The following is a 23,202-nucleotide window of genomic DNA, read 5'->3' on the forward strand; positions in this document are numbered from 1 at the left end:
CGAGGACAATAACTATTGTTTTTCTGTAATGTTTTGGCTGTTTGAAGAGTCAATAGGTGGTCTGATTAAACCAGCTTTGACACCTTTAACAACCCATTCTAGTGACATTTCTATTCAACCCCTGTAGTCCTTACATCCTGTGAGAAATGCGACACAAATGTTATTTAGTTATTTTATATATCGCCTTTAAAATGTCCTTAGCTCAAAGCAAAGAAAGGTGAATCTCTTCTATTGTGCCCGTGTGAGAAAGATTCCATTAGTTTGGTGAGAAAAAGGAGATTTCTTTTCTAGGACAATTGGCAACATGGTTGTGTTTTCGTATAAAATTATGCTGATGAGTTCCTATAACAATACTATTCCCAAAGACCATTTTATGGAAGCCACATTTGAAGACTTTATTCTATTACTTTACAGGGAGTTGCTAGAAAGCAATAATGCAGGGGCATCTGTACTTTACCAAGGAATTTCCAAGGTCTAGTGTAGGGGAAGCTACTTTGAAAAAATTTTATGCTCCAAAAAGCAAATGCAGGCACCATAAAAATGTATATGACTCCAGTGGTTAAATCCATATCTTCAAAAGTGATATACTAGGTGTTGATGAGAAACAGATCAATATTTGTCATTTTTTGCTGGAAGTTCTTCTCTCAGCCCAGCAGGGGGCGATATGCAGAGAAGAATGTGAATCACCAAAAACAGAAGAAGAAGTTTAAGTGATCTGTTTCTCTGTTTCTCATCCACACCTATCATATCACTTCTGAAGATATAGATTTAACCTCCGGAGTCTTATGGATTACTTTTATGCTGACTTATTTGTTTATAAATATATAATTTTTTGAGCTTTAAAATGTTGGCACATTTCACCATTCACTTGCAATGTATGGACCAAAAGAGCTGAGAAATTCTTCTAAAATTTCTTCATTTGTGTTCTGTGAAGAAAGGAAGTCGTTCACATCTGGGCATAAGGGTGAGTAAATAATAAGAGGATTTTATGAAATTTTCCTTACAACAAAAGGATATTGTGACCACCATAAAAGTACCAAAAGTCCATATGACTCTTTGGAATGGCATGAGAGTGAGTACATAATCACAGAATTTAAAACATTGCTTAAACTATTCCTTATATTTTTATTTTAATTGTTGCCTTTTGTGTAGTTCAAAAGTGTGTGTGTCAGCTTAAGTGTATACAATGGACAGCCATGTTCAGTATCGGCAGCGTTGCAGTGATGTACACAAATGACAGGCTGTGCTTGTGCAGAGGGGCTGAAGTGTACTACAGTATTAAATGAAGCATTCTATTATATGGGTGTTTGGCTCACAGCCTTCCCTGCAATCAGAGCAGCTTGCAGATTTGGGATGGCACTATATAAAATTCCCCACATATGCAGTTCTGACCTACATAAATGCACTCCAAGGACAGCATCACATCCTTAAGGATGAGCATACTGTATTTTTATTCATTTACATTTATTTCTATAACCTTACAGTGCATTATACAATGCAGTTGCATTAATACAGGGAGGGGAATTAATTTTCATTACTTTCTTAGGATTTATTTTACTGTGTAACAATACTATTGTTTTTAAAATATATTTTTATCCTTGCATAAACTCTAAATCCAAAATGGTTAAATGAAGTGGATATATTCTGAAATTAAATCCCAATTATGCAGTTCTTTCATTGTGCTCATTCTGGGTGATTTTTAAAGCCTAATCCTGCACGAGCATTTGAAAACGCAGCCTAATTGCAAACATTTGAAGGCAAGGGCTATGCCTGGGAGAAAATGCCTGAGAAATTTTCACTAACACCACAGACAGATTAAAGCCCAAGACTTTTCTTAGATGTATTCTGGGTGTTTCTTGGGAATTCCATGTCTTTGCACTCAAACTGGGTGTGAGAGTAGAGCTGGCATCAGCTCTCTCACCCCTCTGTCAGGTTCATTTCATAAATGTAAACACATTTATCAGCCAGAACAAACAGCTGGGACTCTTAAAAAAATCAATGTCCAAAATATTCCCATCATGACTGATGATACCTGGGCATAAAGTAGCCATTGCTCCTTCATAAAATAACTTTTCAGTTACCTTCATTAAACTCTCTTGCCTGCTTGATAAATGTCTCCTGTAAAGTGGTAAATGTTAAATACTTTGTTTAAAAGGAGGGTGATGTTGACACGACACATTTAATTTAATGCAGATGAAAATGAGGTTATTATGGATAGAAGCACAGGTCATTTCATGCCAGCCTGAAAACAAAATTCGCCCTATTTACTTCCCTAATATATTTGCAAAGTTACCAAGCTTCCTAAAATGATTAATTCAATATGTTGATTTTAATTTAGTTTACAAATGTACATAAAAGCGGCATACATTTTGAAGGGCTCTTGCATAAAGATCATCATGATTAGGGTTCATTGGCATTAAAATAATTGAAAACCCTGATGTATATAGAGATATGATTTTATGATTTAATTAACTCTTGATGGAAAAAAAATCAAGTCCCGTCCAACACATTTTTCTTGTGATATACTACATAAAAGACCACTTCCCATATTTTCCCACCATCCTGAAATAGAGATTCTCTTTCCATATAAGTAAGAATGCTGGGTTGGATCCTTGCCAGTGGATGAGCTTAGTTTACATCAGCACACCGGAGAACCAAACACCGGTGGCCACTTAGTCCATCATTATGACCATGCCTGCGCATGTGTAAATGACAGCTAAACACCCCATGATGACAGCAAGACTGTAAATCAAGAGACCAGATGTAGCAAAGATTTCTGGTGAGCGGCTATTTGCCAGTGTTGTAAAATACCAAGCATGATGGTAGGATTCAACATAATATTTGTCACAGGTCTTAAACAACCACATAGACTATGGCGAGTTATTGCTCACATTTTAACACAGATTTTAGTAAGGATTTTAATAATTCCCAATGTCAACACAATGGAATAATGCATGCACAAATAACCCCTCTTTATGGTCTTAAAATTGGATTTTCAGAAGTAAAGTAATTAAAATTCTGTGTAAAAATGGTGATTGCCACGTTATTAACAGGTCATGGCATTTTTATTCTGAAAATTACTAATTTAAGGAAATGAATATTTTCCTGTTGAAAGCATTTCCTTGATGACTCTAAGTTGTGTTATGGGGTGAGACAGTTTACATTTCATTCATTGATAAACTGTTCTTTCCTTTGGCCTTGGGTGGAATGCTAGAAGGAATATAGGCAATGCATTCTCTTTCACTAAAAAAGGAGAGATGCAAAAATCACAAGATAGTCCTTAGCTTTAGATCTCTCCTGAGGCACACTTCCTGTGACTGATGGGGGCTTGGCCTTGTGCTCATCATGATGGCTTTCCGGAATGCTTTTGGCAGTTACAAAAACTATTTCAGACTAAGTAACTAAGATGTGTTTACATTTTGACACTTTGAAAAATGGGATTCCAAACAGGTGTACTGTAACTTAAGGAGACTTATTTCAGTCCAGATGCCTTCTTTTCAGTCTTTCAATGTGCTAAATTTTCTACATACGAGACAATATTTTCACGTTGAAAAAATGACACACTTCAGCCTAACAATGCTCTTTTGCCGTGACTGTATTTACAAGTATATTGACTTAAGTTATCACATTTTTGAAGTGCAGTTGCATTTGCGTTCTAAGCTTTCAAGCACAACATTTAGAGGGTATCCGAGTGACGGGAATTCAAAACAAACTTTTGAATTACCTGTCTGAATGTCCATGGCTTTTAAGTCAAGTCGAGTCAAGTTTATTTGTACAGGGCTTCTTACAATATATATTGTTTCAAAGCAGCTTTACAGAAAAGCTTATCTTAATGCCCCCAATGAGCAAGCCAAAGGCAACTGTGACAAAGTCAGGTCGTACCGCACCCCATCTCTCTGCCTGAATCATTCGGGAAGGAACTCTGTCTTTGTTATCATCCCACTGACAATGAGGAGGAATCCAAGGACAAAGAGAAAGGAAATTGTGTTCCTTGCAGAGAACAGAATAAACATTCAAATGTCCTGATTAGCACAGGGACCAAAGAGGTGTCCTGTTATTTCTGAAAAATCTATTTAATGGTCGTGCAGGTTAGTGCTTGCTTGTTCATGGTTTAAATGTCAACCCAGTCTGGAGGATGCTATTTTAGACTATTTTAAAATATCAACATCAATAACTTTGGCAAATGACAGAAAATGTTAAATGTTGTCATAAAAGTGAAGTTGAAAAAAGGTAATGTGTAAGTAGTGTGAGGACACCGGGCACATGACAGAGGATAGGGCTGCTGGGGGGCAGGGGCTATCCACTTGCGAGACGACTCCTCACATTCTGCCCATCAGAGAGGGTGTGTCTGGGAAATTCTAAATCACTCCCTTGGGGGCTGAACTAAGGAGGGAGGGAGAGAGAGAGAGAGAGAGAGAGACTTGGAAGGGATGGCAAGATTGCTTGGGAAACACCGGCAAAGTTCAAAGTGGGAAGTCGCTGGCAGCTTAAAAGGATTGTTGTTCACGCTCGTCTTCTTGTTATTGTGATTCTGTGCTCTAGACTGCTATGCTTACTGTGAAACTGTGAATTCTTTCTCAGACTGCAGAAGGAAAACATTTCTGTGTTTTAGCATACTTGGAGAAGCCACAACCTGTAGCCAGGTAAGCAAATGTTTATAGACAATTTGATCTGGACCACTTTTATTGAAAAGATATCAAAGTTTCTAAAAATCATCTTTTTGATTGGAACAAAAACAACTAACCGTTGGATTGTGTTTCATACTTTATCTCATACTTTTAAATACATTTTTCATTTTTTAAGTATAATTTGTAGTTATTTGAACAACAAATAATGCTCATCTGTGACTGTCTACCCTTATGAGCAGTAGGACTTGACACCTTGTGTATTTTTGTGTATGTGTTTAAATCAGTAGCTGACAGTAGTCGTGAGGAGGTGTGTGTGTGTGTGTGTTAAAGTGTCTCACAGCACCAGCAGTTTCTGTTGTCTCATGAGTTGCTCATGTGGAATAAAGTGGTGGCCACTGCTGAGGACTTTATCATTTTTTGATTAATATGTCACAAATCCCCTGGCCGACTCCCAGAAGGACAAAAAGAAAATAATAAAAAAAGTTTAATTGACCATGTACAGTGTCCAAGGTACAATTGTTGGTTTATTAAACATAATCAGTTTAAGATAAATGAGTACATATAAAAGCACTCAATAACTTTAAAAAACTTCCCTCTTGATGGTAAACTAGCAGAGGAAATGGGAAGCCTTTTTGTTGCTCTTAGCATTTGTTTGTTTGTTTGTGGTGTTTTCCTCTCAACATACTCATTAGAGTAATTAGGGAAGTGTGGAGTTGCATGTGATTGGACTGTAAGATCTTCAAGGATCTACTTTTAGCACATAGGGCTGAGAGAGTGACAGATGTGACCGCTGACTCCACTCCTTCTTTGAATGGGCGTGTAGTGTGTTTGCACATTTGTGTGTATTTCCACACTTCCTATACTGATAAGGCTCAGCTCTGGGGCTCTGGGTAGTGAACCACTCAGCACTGATTTGTTGCTGTTGACTACTGGTACGGGAGTCAGAGTTGAAGCAGAAAGTGTTGTGTCTGTCACTGGGGGGCGGAGGAGAGATGTTGATGTATTGTTGCCCATATGTTGCTCACTCTGTTTGCAGCAGAGGGGTTCGAACAGGGAGAACTATGGGGCACTAGTGTTTGTTATGTCTCCTGTTGCTTTTACTGCTATTGTCAGTAACAATGGGACAAACAATCAATGTGACAAAAGCAGTGATGTCATAGAGGAAGCTGTAGAACTTTCACTATACACAATATAGGCTATTTTGTCTAAGGAATGTTTTTGTTTTAAGACAAGTTAAAGCTGAAGTGCGTAATTTCTGTACCACTAGCATGACCAAACATAATTGCAAAAATAAAAGTTTTCAAATAGCCTTCAGAATATATTCTCCGTCTAGTGTTTATCGATCAAAAAGAGTTATGCCGAAACTCACCATTGGTTGAGTCAGTGTTACATCGAGCTGAATGGGTCACTCAAAACTATCAGGAAATTTTATAGCGCCACAGAGACACAGTGTTTACAGTTTTTGAGAAAACTTATTGGTGTCTCTGCATATTAAGCTGGGATAGGATAAAATATTCAAACATCAAAAAAGTTACACACTTCAGCATAAAGTTAAAATTTGTGACATGCTATTAATTGCCTAAAAAATTATTTCAATAATAATCACTTTGTATTAGGGCTGGGCGGTTTTTCAGATTTTTCCAATTCATTCGGATTTGTGCGTCGACAAGATTTTATTTTTTTTAATCGAAATCGAGATTTTGCAAAAAAATTATTGCAAACTCTAAAGTTAGACTCGTTGTAAGTCCACTAAAGGCTGAATAAGAAAGAGGATGAAGAATTTATAGCGCTTGTCCTAATGCCACTCCTGATCTGATCAGCTGCACATGTGAGGTGTGCTCCAAATAAACATGACAAGTGAACAACACAGAGACTGATATAAAAGACAGCGGTAATATTCCCAGTACGATTGTACAGTGTGATTGTAGCTCAGCTTCGGCCATCATGCAGGTATACACCGGCTTAAGACCATAACTGGCCTCGTCATGCGCATGTTTGATGAACGGTCTCCTTTCTGTTCTTTCACCCATAACAAAGCGTTAGTTATGTGATAGTTATGGGCGCTTCATTTCAAATCAAAGAGATGCTATATATGGGAGAATCAAACATCCACTGCTCCTATTACAATGATGATTCATATAGATGGCTAATTATTGCTTTGTTCTGTAATGTGTTTCAAGTGCACTGCATCTATAGCCAACATTTGTCAAGCGATCATTTTGACCAACTTTACGAGTTGTGTTGAAATTATAAATGATTTTATTTTGCTGCTCAGCATGAACTGCTAGAGGCCATGTCTCTATCTGCAGGGGTTTATGAATATACACACAAATTGTTTGATATACAGTAAGTACTTGATGTCTAAATAATTTTCTAGATATTCTTGGCTAAGAAGTATTTTGCAGTTTTCTTATTCTATTAAAGCACATAACTGTTAATCAGAAGGTCGCTGGTTCGATCCCCACAGCCATCACCATTGTGTCCTTGAGCAAGGCACTTAACTCCAGGTTGCTCTGGGGGGATTGTCCCTGTAATAAGTAAGTCACTTTGAATAAAAGCATCTGCCAAATGCATAAATTTAAATGTGGTTTATTAGACAATGTCCCCCTGTGGTGCCTTTGTACATTTTTCTTGCATACCTTTGTTTCCTATAATGAGAAGAATTTGGATTTTTCTAACCAGGTTGCCTTGCATTCCAATAAAGAACATCAAATTTGAACCATGTTGGAGTACATTTAAAAGTAAAAAAAAAAAAGAATCGCGAATCGTCCAAATTTTTTTTGCCATATCGCCCATTCCTACTTTGTTAATACAAAGGAAAAATGTATGTGTACGGTAATGCACTTACAATGGAAGTATATGGGGCAAGTCATTTCACCAGAATAAACATTAAAATACTAGTGATGCACCGAAGTATCGACCAAACACCATTATCGGCCGATAAAAGCAATTATCTGACATTGCTGATTGTTTAAAAACAGACAATTATTTATACTGGGTGTAACTCCTTCATGCCATCTTGGTTGATGCATGACTGTGAGCTCTTTAAACCGTACACTCTCTCTCCTCACACTCTGGCTTTTGTGTGCTGTAGGCAGGTTTGAATTAATGAAAGGAGAACTGCATTATTCGCGAGATTCCCACCAACTCCTGTGGGGGAAGGCTGTGAAAGTGCCAGGGTAAGGATAGTCATCTTGTTGTTTGGAAATGCTCAGCGAATTCTCCTCCTTCATGTGTTTAACCTTTTGCTGCAAAAGTCATTGCTCTCTGAAAACTGTTTGAATTATATGCACATTTTAAGTATCATGGAAAAAAAAACAAAAAACAATGTGATCTTGTCTTTGATTGTTTTGTTCCCAGTACAATTCCTACATCTGCCCCTTTAGTACTGTTGTATAATTCCCTCTTGCTAATCATTTTAAAGTAACATGAAATGGGCATGCAATAGTTTATTAACAAAAATCTTGACAATGTTAAAATGTAAAAAGCAGAGATTGGGTCAAACAAGTCTAGACCTAAAAAATAAAATATGTTTTTTTTCTGAAGAATTTCCTGCGCCACTAGTAGCACCAAATGGAATTGCAAAAATAATGACTGTTTTAAACAGGCTTCTCATACCGTCCCACCATCTGCCATTGCTCAGGGAAAACAGACAGTCCCACCCCAAATTCATGCGATTGGTTGAGTCATGTTGCTGTGTCAGGCTGTTCAGGATAATTAAACAAACAGAAAGAATATTGATAGTGCCGCAGAACCACAGTGTTTACACTTTCTGGGGAAATCAACCTACGAATAGCTTATTTTTAGTGCATCTGCATACTAAGCAGGGACAGAATAAAGTATTTTAAAATAAAAAAATGACACACAACACCTTTAATTTTCCTAAAATGACAATATATTTTTAAGCATTTTGCATATTCATGACCTCCGGGGAGGAAGAGAAATTTGACAGATTAATTGTTTATAATATTTAATTCAGAGCCACATGGGACCTATTTCTATCGGGAAGACACGCAGGCTTGAGTGAAGTTTAAGATGCCATTTATTTGATAAATGTAAAACAGAAAGTAATGTCTCTCTCTTTGGCGAGGGAGTTGTACCCGGAACCGTCATGTCCTGCCGGAGATAGGAGGCAGGGACGAGGAGCCTACCCCCATGCGGGACAGGGCTCAACTGGTGTTGGTGGGGTGGTGGAGGTTGCCATGTTAGCACACTGAAACAGCAATGTGATAGATTGTGAGCAGACTTATAAAGCAATGGCTTACATGCGATTGGCTATGAATTACCCAGCTAATGATGTGATGATGTACAGCTGCTAGTCTTCCCACTAGAACTATGCTGGGCTTCCATCTCTGTATCTCTAGTGGTGAAAGGTGTCTTTGTCTTCACCGGGTGCTGAAATACTGAAAAATACACCACACAGGACTCTTAGACACCATGTTAGTCTACAGTGGCCTTTTGACCTAGGATGAAAGTAGGAGCAATGAGCTCATTTTTCAGATGTCTATTACACTAAGTGGACAGATTGTTTGTGGAACAGTGACAAATAAATTTAACACTTTAAACACATTATAGTGTCCCTTGTACTTCAGTTAATTACTAGATTAATAACATTAACAATGAATAATTATAAGCAGCCCCACATACACCGATACAGAACCTAATCCAGTGACCTGTGCTGAAACAACTTGTATCCAACCTGAGCCAGAAATTACTCACTCTCTTTGTCCATGTGCAAGTGTTACCTGAAGGAGTTATTTTTACCTGACCTAACCCTTAAAATGGGTTTGTTGGTGTAACCCTATATAGTCAGGTTGATTCATAGATTTGAAATCATATTTTTGACTTGAATAAAACCTTAAAATATTTGACATGTCCACTCTTGACATGTAAGTGTTTCCATGAGGCATTTTGGTCATCTTTAACACACCCCAGTTGAGGCTCAGTCTCCTGTTACTCAGAGATTACTATGTACACACTAACCATGTCACATAACCAGAGCCTACTGCTGTCTGAATCAGAGACCTTACTGAGACACAGGAAATTGAGCAGTTCAGCTTGATTTTTAGAATGCTCTCTGAGATGCATCTAAATAAAAAAAAAAAGCCTTAATTAAATACAGTACTTTCACCTAGTACTGTATGTATATAATGAAATGTCAAATATTGCCACTAAGAAAAACTAAGCCTAGAGGGTTTAAAATTTGGTTCCTCATAAAATGTATGTGAGCATGCCAGCTTTTTAAAACCATGCACTTTTTTGTTCCTGTTTTATTTTTGGAAAGGCATCAGTTTTCCTCCTAATATCAGCTGTATATAAGAATATTCTGACTCAAAGCCCACACGTCCCTGACACAGAAAGTCCAGATCTGCTCTCTCAGATGAGCATGACTATCCCTCACACTCTGAGACATTTGAGTGAGACAAATACATCTAAAACCAGAAAAGGATTCTTGACTAGTCATGATGATCACCCGGTAATAATGATCTGTGGCTTTTAATGTCTCCTAGCCAATACACACCACATGAAAAACAGCATTAGTGTCTTATGTTCCAGGGCCCCGGGACATCACACGGGTGCTCCAGGTGCATAACTACACAGCTGAGGTATACACAAATTAATTTCATAACACTGCAAACAAGTGCCCCCATCAAACCATTAAAAAACCTGCTGTGTGGATCTAGTCATTATATGGCAGAACACCCAGACTGTATAAAGAGTTATATAAACACAAATAAAGAAGCCTTCAAAAGAATAATTCATAGGTGTATGAATCCAGTTCTGGCTGTTTGTGGTCTTACAGCAAGTATATTAATCTTCTTTCTAAAGATTTAAAAGCTGTATGTCATAAGACGACCACAACTCTTGTCCTATGGTTTGTGAAACCTTTAAACTTAAGCAGTGCATGAAAAGAGTCACATGATAAGCTGATTTAGGACATTGAGAAACTGGCTGCAATGGATGAGTGGAACCAGGGGCGGAGGTGACTGTGTTTATAGTTTGCAGGTTTAAACACCCCCAGTAGGGCTTTAACAGGGAGTTTCCATCTCTCCACAGATACATTGCAATACACTCAGTATCCAAAATTAACCTTTGCAATGCTTGCCAATGATGATTAATTTGACAATATTTACTAGAAAAAAAAGTGTTGTTATTTATTAAATTTTTCTGGAATATTGTATTATTTTCTTGAATATATTTGTCAAAGGACAAAGGAATTATATTGCAGTTTCCCCCTTTCTTTCTGACTTTCTTCCGTGGAGCAAAAAGGAGGCAGTATGTCAGTCTCAGTCACCATTTACAGTCATAGCATACTGTATATTTATATATATATATATATATATATATATATATATATATATATATATATATATATAGTGAATGGTGACTGAGGTTAAAACAGGAGGTATAAGTCGAAACAAATTTTTGTGGTAATCAACATTATGCCACAAATGCTGCGGATTGAGCTTAGCTTGTTTTGAATCTGGAATATTAACTGCAAATTTCTCCCTGATAAGAAGAATGTTGTCATTAAAATGTTATCTTGCCTTGCATGAGACAGAGAGCAGTTATATTAAATCTGTCTGTCCTTGTAAAAGTAAGCAAGACTTATCTTTCTTTCATCTTTTATCTATCTCTGTCACTTTCTAATAGAATAAAAGATTTAATCTCTATTTAAATTCACTCAAAAATTTAAATTCTGCCATAATTTATTCACCCTCATGTTGTTTCAAACTTATACAATATGACTCTTTCGTGGAACACAAAATGAGATGTTGGCAGAATTTTGCCCCATCATTCAGCCATTCACTGTAAATCAGTGGGTGTGTGAGTTCACTGACCCAGACACTTGATGAGTGTGTGTTGACCTCTTTAAAGAACGCTGTTAGAGCTATTCGCAGCACACATACACATAGCAGAGCTGGTGTTGCCATCACTCTCTTTTGTGCCTTTTGTGGTGAGAGAAACTCAATCTTGGACCCTGACAGCGGCTCTGTTTAGGATCTGGCATTAAACCATGATCTCATTCCCTTTGCAGAGAGCAGAGGGCTGGTTTGATCATAGACTAAAACTGTGAACTCATTCCACTGATGTTCCTCTTTTCCATACAGCTGTGCAACACAATGTTGTTTGTGTTCTACCATAAATCACAGTGCAGGAGTGTACCCACAATTAAAGGAATTGACAGGAATCCAAAAATTACAATGTATTTTACCCTCATGTCGTTCCAAACCAATATGACTTTCTTTCTTCTGTGAAACACAAAATTATAAACATTGTTCACATTGCTCCCTCACATACAAGTGCCTACAGTTACCAGGGACTGTCAAACATCAAAGAGAACATAAAGCATAATAAAAGTAGTCTATATAAGCAAAAAAAGTCCATACAGCTTTATGTGAGGAATAGATACAAATTTTGGTTGTTATTCACTGGTAATATAGCTCTCAAGTATCATTTGTACATGCGCATATTCAAATTTCAAGATGTGTTGTGCCAGGTTTAACCTAAATGACACCAAACATAATTGATTCATGTTTTCTTAGTAATTGTGACTGGACTTTCAACCTGTTCTGTGTTTCATATGGGGGGGATAAATAATGACAGAAATTTTATTTTGGTTGATCTAACCTTTCAATAGCTGATATAATAGCTTGGAACCATTCTGGCTCATCCATAATTCTATTAGATCTGTCTTCACTTTCACTGCTCTAATTAGTGGTCTCTGAGCATCTGTGGAATGCTGAAGTAAACATGCTTTGGAGACAATGAGGCAAGATTCATATCTGCACCTCTTGTGGTCAGACTGAATGGAGTTCCCTCTCATTCCCTCTTTGAGAGAGGTGTCTGTTTTTGTTTCTTTCTTTGACTGCTGAAAGACAGATCTGTTAAATAGTTATGTGCTCAGAGTGCCACAGGGCTCCGAATTACTAAGCAGGGACAGATTACTACACTACCTGCTGATGCCCCCCCTAAAACAATGTCAGAAGAAATAACTTACAGTTACATACATATATATATATATATATATATATATATATATATATATATATATATATATATATATATACACATACAGTATATGTCTTTTATTACTGTTATACAGAGCTGAGGATGATGGCAGAGGGGAGGTTTTCCAGTCTGCCCAGAAACATGCACGTTGGGCGACAATGCCCACTGGCCTCCTCTATGGATCTGCTGAGCTCACAGCCTGCCATGGCCGAGATGGCGCCCAGCGTCTACCAGGGCGTCTCCATTCATGGCACTCTGCCTCGCAAGAAGAAGAGCGGCACTGGTGCCCCCGCGAGGCAGTGGGAGATAAATGTAAATGTGACATCAACAGCAGCATACCCGGGCCGATATCGACTGCCTCCTTCACCGCTAATACACAACATTATAGAAGAGCGCCAGGCTTTCTTCTCAGATAGGAATGGCAGCATGGCATCCAGGTAAACAATACACAACCTACACAACTGTCCCCTTGTGTGTCTGAATGAAACACAACACAATGCTGCAGTGCCCACAAAAGGGTCACAGATTAACTAGCTGAACCTAATAAGCTAATAGTTATATAAAAACTGTCAAAACCATAAAAAGACCGTCTTAAATGGTTAGTTCACCCAACAGTTTACATTTACATTCACTCACCCTCATGTAGTTTCAAACCCATATGACATTCTTTTATCCTTGGAACATAGGAGATGTTAGGCAGAATGTTAGCCACAGTCACTGTTTACTTTCATTGCATCTTTTTTCCATAAAAATAAAGTACTGGTACTGGCAAACATCTTCTATAATATAATATTTTTTTGTTTGTTGTTGTGATTTATATGTTGCTTCACTTGCTTGCAAAAATATAAATATTGGTAACACTTTACAATTAAGGTTGTAATTCGTTAATGCATTTGTTTATGCATTCGATATTATGTACATTATGTATGTAACGTATCATAGTTTGTTCATAATACATTACCTAATGTTAACATATACAACTTCCAATATTAAAAAATATATTAATATAGGGTTGAAATTAACATTAACCAATAATAATAAGTGCTGAAAACTTTCATAGTTCATGTTAAAGGTGCACTAAGTTTTCTAATTAAAAAAAGTTTTACACAAAGACATGAATAGCATTTTGTTTTTAAATATGTTAAAAATGATGAAAACTCACATAAGTTTATACCCAATAAAAACTGTTTAATTTTATATGGAGCGGGTTGCCCCCTCATGGGCGCTGCCATGTTGACAAAACATGACATGCATTTGAGTTACTACTACTAATATAATGACAATAAACATAACATGTTTAATTTGTAATGGCACTTTCGGCCAATGCTCAGTCATTAAACACATCAAGCAAATCAAACAATAAAACAACAAACACAATATACTTACTACAAACAACATCACTGGAGTAATGAAACAAACCGCTACTACCTGCAGCCGACAGAGAGCTTGTGAGTAGTGGCTGTCCTGTCACAGTCCAGCATGCAACACACATGAAGAATTTGTTTGGATTGAATACAAGAATGTCGCTTATAGGGATTGTATAATTTGAAATGGAGAACACAGTAAAAGTAACAAAACAGAAGATAAACAAACATATTCAGTTTGAAGTGGCAGCACTTAAAAACTTCCAATATCCAGGATGATAGGTGTCAGTATAGAGTCCAAAACCATAAGTACTACTGGGACCGATGGGATGAATAAGAGCCAGCTAAAATCTTACTGAGTGCACCTTTAGCTAATGCTGTTAACTAATGATAAAGAATAGAATACCTTATTGTAAAGTGTAACCAATGTATTTTTTTTTTTAATGCACAACTACTTTTTAACGGCTGTCATGAAGAAACAAGCTGTTTACTATCACAGTGGTGTAGTAACAGCATCTACAAGGAGAGGCTAACTGCCAAAAAAAAACAGCCACTCTCTGACCTATTGGAAGCCACTCATTCCATACTGCAAATTCTAGTTTGGTTGGTGTACTAAGATACTTTTGATTGTGTTAAGCCTGTAGATGAAATACAGGTAAATGCTTCTGTATTTCAACTCATAGTGTAGAAACTAAATTCAAGTGACTATTGCAAAGAACTCAAAGAGTTACCAAATAATTGAGCTAATGCTGTTCTACAGCCTAAACAATATCCTCAGTTATATATTACACAGGAAATATTTACATAAGCCTCAATATCACTTCCGTAGCCTTCAGATAAATTCCCAGTCATAACATAAACATTTAGTAAAAACATACTCCCACTTCATAAAATCATATACTGCTCTTTCTCTCAGCTTGGAGTAAGATTATTAGATTGAAATAAAGAACTGAAAAGCAACAGGCAGAACTAAAACAGACTTTCAAGGACAAGGTAAAAGTTTAAGTTCAAGATTAAGGTCAAGGTTTAAGGCTTAGTTCATCCAAAAATGAAAATTCTCTCATCATTTACTCTCATGCCATCTGCGAGGTGTATGACTTCTTTCTTCTGCAGAACACAAATTAAGATTTTAAGAAGAATATCTCAGCTCTATAGGTCCATACAATGCAAGTGAATGGTGGCCAAAACTCTGAAGCTACAAAAGGTAGATAAAGGCAGCATTAAATTAATCCATCTGAACTGATCCAGTCGGATTTGGGTGAAAACAGACCATAATGTAACACCTTTTTCACTATAAATTTGATTGTCTCCTTTACAATCATGATTTCAAGCTTGATTACTATTCCTATAGAACCATCTAGTGTTCTGTGTGTGCGTCAATACTAGGTAGTGTTATCGAGCTTGAAATCATGATCATGTCTAGAGATTGCTATGGCAAGATGTACAGTGAAAAGGGGTTGTATTTTGCTCTGTTCTCACCCCCAAATGCCTGGATCACTTCAGAAGACATTGATTTAACTACGAGTCGAGTGGATTACTTTAATGTTGCCTTTATCTGTTTTTGAAGCTTCAAAGGTCTGGCCACCATTCACTTGAATTAAAATGACCCACAGAGCTGAGATATTATTTAAAAAAATCTTCATTTGTGTTCTACAGAAGAAAGAAATTCATACACATCTGGGATGGCATGGGGTGAGTACAATATAAGATCGTTTACATTTTGGGGTATAAAATCAACAACAACAGCAACTTGACCTGCCTGCTCTTCACATCTTAGGCTTTGAAATAGAAAGAGAATGAGCAACCATTTAAGTAACTTTACTGTAAAGAAGTAATTCTTATCCTATAGGCATAATGTGAGTACACACATCAACATGAATGTGAAATAAAGTAGAATATGATAACAGTCTTATGTATCTCAATATCATCTGTATATCACAAGATATTATTTATTACACAGAAAGTATTGCTATACTTTGCTATACTATACATTCAGCACCAATTATGATCATCTAAGAATCATTGCTCTAGAAGGTTGGCTTATCAATAATGAATTGCCAATTACCATTAAAGGAATAACAGTCTAACTCAGATTTACATGCCTATAACAAATATAACCAATAACACATATTGTTGACACCCCTGTGTTTTATCTACATTGTTTTATCTACAGTAATGGTTTTCCACACAGTAAATCAAACTGTTGGCCATGGGAGCAGTTGAAATACAATCTAATAACTTTACTGTCTGACTTCAGAAAATAGGACCAATGAGATAATAATCACACAATACAATCTGCTACTGGCTCAGTCTCTTGTCCAGGACCATCTCCGTCTGTCTCTTTTTTCTTTCGTCTCACTTTCTTACTGTCTACCAGTCTCTTTGCTGCAGCTCTAGGCCTGTTTGACTGTATCGTCCTCACTGACAGACTGATCTTATCACAGTCAGCAACAAAGCAGTTTGTGTCTGTCCCTTGTTCACATAGACTGTCTTATGAAAAATATCTCACCCTCAATAAAAGACCTGGCAGATAGGCCTGTAATAAAGTAATGTAGGAGAGCAACAAATCAATTTAATCAGAATGCATGGCTACTTTTAAATGGGTACCAATGGAAAAGATACTTTTTGTCAACATAATGGTGTAATTATGGCATCTACCAGCAGGGGCTGATTGTAAATGCCAACCAGCCAAATCTTGATACCTTGGTGAAAGTAGTCAACACATGAAAACACATGAAAATTTATTTAAATATTGTGGCCCTATGGACAGCAGTATTACAGATTATAAAGGCAAAGAAAATGTGTACATAATTATTTGACAGTAACTTCTCCACAAACTTTTCCAAAATGTTTCCACACTTCAAACACAAACAGACCATACGATGTAAAACTGACAATAAGACACAACATTGATAACTTGAGATGCCATTATCTTCATCTGTAGGTACAACTTTTATCAGAAGCACAGCAGAAAGAGAAGTAGATAGACTAAAGAGAGTTCATACATATAAACAAAACAGTTTTAGGTACGATAGGTTTGTGTTTGGGTTTCCGTATAAGACTGCATCTGTACCTTGACATTTGAAGGTTACCTAATATTGGACTACTATTTCGTTTCCAAATAGCTTGTAGACAGAAAGCAGGTGAAAATTGACCTCAGCGCACAAAAGAAGCTCCGCTTTCCTGACAGCAGGGTTAGTAACAACCCCTCGTAGCGCCCCAGTCACCATAACAACACCTTATTGCGACTCTGTGTGATATGTGGAAAAAGAACTGGGTAGAACATGAACACTTTTCTTGGGTATAAGAGAGGGAAAGAGAAATAAAACTACAGCACAGCACTTATGTACAGAGTAATTCTCAATGGTGACATCTACATTAAATCAACCCAGAAGCAATAACTAGCAGGTGTTTTCCGATATAAGATTTATCAGGGTCTGAGACTCGGATGGCATTGTGATGAAATGTCAGCCTGCTGAACATTTGGCTGCAGAACGCTGCATTGATTTGAATGTGTCTGTCTGCAGGTGAGTAGACACTGAACAGAAGCTGATATAAGATTCCTGGGGGGCTTTTTATGGTCCTTTGAAGAAGATTTGCCCAGCAGGACTTTGCTGCACTTTGTCTGTGCACTTTATGTTGCACCTTAAAGTGCTTAAAACTGACATAACTTCCTTACTAGTCAAGTCATTTTTATTTGTGTATTTCGTTTCAAAGCAGCTTTACAGAAAATCATGCTTTAACAGAAAATGAAACCGTAATATCTATAAAGTCTTGAAAAAATATGATTTTAAATTGTGTACAAAAATAAATAGTTAAGTAAATAAGTAAATAATAATTTAATTTAGAAGTGACTGTGCCTGTCTGTAGCTATAGACATTATCCTTTCATGCACCACAAAATACCTCTAATTTTGTATTCTTCCTCTTGCACTCCATTTTCTGAGTGTGATCATTGTACCATGGTGCGGGGCTTTTTTCTTTCATTTCCTTTAATCGAAATACAGTCTTCTGATAGAGAATATGTAATTATATCAAGTTTTTGTAGGCTTTTGGCTAGTGAGTATTAAAGACAAATCTGGAAGATTATTAGTGAAGCTATCTTTAGTGGTCAAAAAAATAGTTCTACCTGAACGATAACGTGGTGTAGATTGAGTGACAGCTAATAATGATCTGAGATACAATCGCTCTGCGGCAGAATTACTGTAGAATTAACATCAACAGAATTTTATCTGGTGTATGATTATGGTGATAAGTTGGTCCTGCACATTTTGTCTAACTCCAAAAGAGTTGAGAATATTGATAAATGATATTACCAATGTGTCATTTTCATTTATTATGGCAATGTTGTGAGTTTACCAAAAATTAAAGCTCTTTCCACAATAACTACTAGATCTGATAGAAAATCAGCAAATTCACCAAGGAAATCAAAATACGGCCCAGGTGATCAATATACTGTAGCAAGGGCAAAATTACTGGAATGATGCAAAACAACAAATTATAAATACCTAGTTTTTGTAACCTGCTTCGACCGCAACAAGTGACGAGCAACAATTGTGTTGAAATTAAGCGATGATCAAAAATGTGTTTTGACTTTCAATGTGGACAGTTCAGTCACTTGCCGCTGGAAACTTGTTGTATCATGCCTGGTTTGTTACTGTTTGTTTGTTGTATTGCTACAAATAAAAGCTCCACAACAAAAGTGTAACAAGGATTTTGCAGCAAGTGTTTAGTGTCTTCTACCTGCATGTGCAAGGCAGCTGTTCTAACACACACAGAAATCCCCACCCCCCACACACACAGAGCTTCCATAGGTTTAAGTGAGGATTGTGGATTTATAGCTTGACAGAGAGATGAAATAATTTTTGGAAATAGAGTGATTTTAAAAGAGATTGTGAGAGACAAAAAGGGAGAGACTGAGAGGCATAGAGAAAAAATTAGACTGATGGAAGAGCAACAGTGCCATTTGATTTACTTGTTAAAACTGATTAAAGTAGTTTTAGCTGTAGATATGATCGACTCAGCACCCTCATAACTACATGCTGACTGGATGAATCACTATTATGTTTGTTCCGGTCTTGGTTTAATCTGCATCATGACAAAGATGGCACACTTGAAAGAACAAAAATAAACAAGATATTAACAAACTACACTTCATTTAAAACTTCATTTATAGAGTTTTTATGAACTCATATTAATTGAGAGACATTTAACATTTAAAAATTCATTTGTACCACCCCTGGAGTCACGAGTTTGAATCCATGGCTTGCTGAGTGTCTCCAGTCAGGTCTCCTAAGCAACCAAATTTGCCCGGTTGCTAGGGAGGGTAGAGTCACATGGAGTAACCTCCTCGTGGTTGCTATAATGTGGTTCTCGTTCTCGGTGGAGCACGTGGTGAGTTGTGCGTGGATGCCGCGGAGAATAGTGTGAAGCCTCCACACACACTACGTCTTTACGGTAACACGCTCAACAAGCCACGTGATAAAATGCACGGATTGACGGTCTCAGACACGGAGGCAACTGAGATTTATCCTCCGCCACCAGGTTTGAGGCAAGTCACTATGTCACCACGAGGACTTAGTGCACATTGGAAATTGCCCATTCCAAATTGGGGAGAAAAGGGGAGAAATCACACAAAATTAAATTAATTTGTTACACTGGTGGAATATTTACAGCAATATTCCAGATTCAAAACAGGTCAAGGTCAATCGACAGTATTTGTGGCATAATGTTGATAGCCACAAAACTTTTGACTCATCCTTCTAGTTTACAGTAGGGCACTTAAAATGGAAGAGAATGGGGCCCATTTTTATTGGGTTTAAAAGTAGAAATGTTAAGCTAATCATTTTATAAAAGAACTTACATTAATTCCTTTGTCAAATTCAATGTAATATTTGAGCTGTAAATTTGTTTCAATTGTGATTTTTACAGTTATTGGTTTGGTTTGTTGACATTGCATTGTCATGGCAACAAGGTTGTAAAATTGGCCATAACTTTACACAGAAAAGGTGATTAAGTTATTTTATCACACTAAAATCATGTAAGCACACATATTGTTAATATATTGTGGCTATACTTTTGAAACAGCGAGTGCTTTAACGTAACGGAATCAGCAGGGACAATATTATACACAATAATATTGCAATTCTTTATGTTTAGATTCAAAATTATGATAGATTGCGATCTTGTTTCTCTTTCATCTTCATTGGACTTCTGTGCTTGGTGCAACAAGTGCTGAACTTCATGTTTTACTTGAAGAGTCATTGAATTAACATAGACCACAGACAAGTCAGTGTTGATTAATTATAATTTTTTTTTTTTAGGCAATAGCATACCTTGGTTAAAGAATACAAGTGAAAGACTTGGATTTTGGTCACATTAAAATTGAGTGTTTGTTGACCTAATGCTGTAGTTTGCATCTTCTCACTTGCTTTGAATGGATCTCTTTTTCCCAAAAAATATTAATGTGTAAAGTGTAACTAAAAATAATAATATTGGTGTTAGATTATCGATACAGAATTTAGGTGAAATATTGCTATATATTTTGAAATAGTGATTTTTCAACCTCTAACAGCACTAAAATATTATCTTATTGTTCAACATTGTGAATCAATCTTCACTAGTCTAAACTCCATATGCTCCCCAGGTGGCAAAAAATGTATAATAGCAATGCTATTAATGCTCTGCATGTGCTTGCTGATCTTGTAAAAGTGTTATGTAACCTTTTTAGGGTTGCTAAGCTCAACGGAACCCAAACATGCCATCCAGACTGTTGGTGGTCTAAAGGATTTCCTTCTGTCCCACTTGTCTGCTGATCTGACGTCAACCATTGTTTTTGTTGGAGTTCTTTCCAACTTTCTTCTCTATCTCTTACACATGCACACACAGGCACAATCTGTTTGGTACAGCCACTGCTTGTCTCCATCTGACACAGTAGTATACATGTCATGTCTATCAATACTCATTAACTGTAACTGTATAAAAAAAAAAACGTTTATTAACCATTTTTCAAAAAGCAAAACAATGTAAGAGATTGAATGAAGAATCCGGAGGCTAGGAACATACTAATCACCATAATGGCCTAAAAATCTCAGCTAATGCCATCCGGCATTCCACAGCGGACCTTACTGGTATTAGTTCACAGAGCCCGCTGCCCCTGTCGTCTTGTCTTTAAACTGGCCTGTCATTTAGGCCTTTAATTTTGTGTGTGTGTGTGTGTGTGTGTGTTTGTGTAGATGTATGTGTGTGCGTGTGCATGTATTGAGACACAATACAGCAGTGGCTTGGCAAAGAGTGTTTACTCAAGCCAGAGATGGAGATGGATGTTATCTTGGGGCACATGGAATACTAACTTACAACTTACTGACTACTGCACAGTATACACTGTGCACTGCATACTATTAAAAAAAAAAAAAAAAGGTCAAAGAAACAGTAGGCAGTTTTCCATCAGTAGTATGCTACATTGTTGTTACATGCATTCTTAAAGGATTGTTCCAGGTTTATTACAATTTTAGCTTAATCGTCAGCATTTGTGGCACAATTTTGATTATCATAACATATAATTTCAACTCATCCCTTGTCTATTAAAACTTTTGGTTACAGTAAGGCACTTAAAATGCAAGTGAATGGGGCCAGTCCATAAACATTAAAATACACACTGTTCTATCAGGAAGACTTGCAGACTTGAGTAAGATTTAAGATAGCATTTATTTGATGAATATAAAACAGAAAAGTAATGTCTCTCTTTGGCGTAAGCCCTGTATGGCGGTCCGAAGAAGGTATAGGAGGCAGGGGCAAGGAGCCTTCTCCAGTGCTGGACGGGACTCTTCTGGTGGTGGTGGGGTGGTGGAGGTTGCCGTGTTAGCAGTATTTTAGCATTTATGGACTGCAAACATGAGCCTTACTGTAAGATTTTTGCTTTGATTTAATAAATGAGGGACAAATCTAAATAATTTTTAAATTACAGGAACATCCCTTTAATTCAAGGAGTGATGTCTAGTTAATACTTTGGAAATAAAAACAGTTAAATGGCATTTTAAAGTAACGTTGTGCAAAAATTTGTTAACATTTGGCAGTCCAATCAAATAACGAGTCAAGAAAGAGATGTTAAAAATCACAATTGATATTACCGAGATGAGAAACGGGGACAGAAGTCCATCTAAAATGAAACTTTAGGGATCTCAAGAGCAGCTTTCCCAGGCAGAACCAGAATGAAACTTCAAGTTCAGAAAATCAGTTCAGAAAATGATACGCTTTAAAGATGCATCAATGAAAACCAAACAAACAAGCAAACCAAAAACAGACAAATAAATCTTTCCAAACATCCTCATATTTCCTGTTATCTGATGCTTTTTATATGTGCCAGAGCCCTAATTCCAGGTGCCGCCTACACACTGAATCTGAAAGCCACCCTTATTCCCCTAAGGGGGTGAGACAGTCCACCACACACCCTAGTGGTAAGAAAGAAAGAAAGAAAGAACATAGAGTCATAAAAAAGTCAGGTTTTTGTGTAAGCTTACATGAAAGAGACTCTGGGTAAGGGCGGAAAGAAAGAAGGCGGCATAGAAGGATCTAAACGGGGAAAAGGCTGAGCTGTGCACCTCGGTGGCTTTATCAAGCACTGAACTGCATTGAACATACTTCTTTGCGACTCTGTCTTTACCACTGTGCCTCCTGCATTCCATGCTCCATATAAAGAAACAAAATAAGTAAAAAATGCAGTGTTCTGCAGGACTGAGCAAGGGCCATCTCTGTAGTTAGGGAAAGTCACATCCAGACCGCAACCTTAAAGCCACTGGCAGGGATTGAGGTCATGTAAACAGCTGCTGGGTCCTGTCTCCTATGTTTCATATAGATTCTGCTTTATGTTTGTGCTAAGTATGTCTCTCACCCAAAGGTTGCAGTGAAATGTGTTTGTTTTTGCTGCTTCTAACCCTGTGGGAAATCTTGTGGAATTAATTTCTTTTTTCTGGCTTTAATCTGGCAGTGTTTTGGATTTAAATCTTCAAGGAAAACATAAACCCTGAAAAGAGCAAGAGTGTGATTTTGTCATTTGTGTGAGTGTTTCTTCGAAAAGTCTCTAAAATCCTCAAACCTTTATCACCAGCTGTGCATGCTCATCAATAACCTTTTAACCTTTCATCTTTTTTTAACCTTTCTCTCCTTAAGACTGCTTAAGTTGGCTCATTATGAGGTATT

The 23,202-nt window shown here is 37.1% G+C and overlaps 1 protein-coding gene across 1 annotated transcript in view; it reads left to right on the top strand.

Annotated features, from left to right (window-relative positions):
• The window catches only part of LOC127630872 (breast cancer anti-estrogen resistance protein 3 homolog), a 102,062-nt gene that overhangs the window by 27,361 nt on the left and 51,499 nt on the right, over positions 1 to 23,202 (top strand). Inside the window, 1 exon segment of the mRNA XM_052108714.1 lies at positions 12,736 to 13,078. Coding sequence (XP_051964674.1) covers positions 12,736 to 13,078 — 343 coding nt within the window.

The sequence above is a fragment of the Xyrauchen texanus genome, chromosome 37 (assembly GCF_025860055.1).
Source record: "Xyrauchen texanus isolate HMW12.3.18 chromosome 37, RBS_HiC_50CHRs, whole genome shotgun sequence".
Lineage (NCBI taxonomy): Eukaryota > Metazoa > Chordata > Actinopteri > Cypriniformes > Catostomidae > Xyrauchen > Xyrauchen texanus.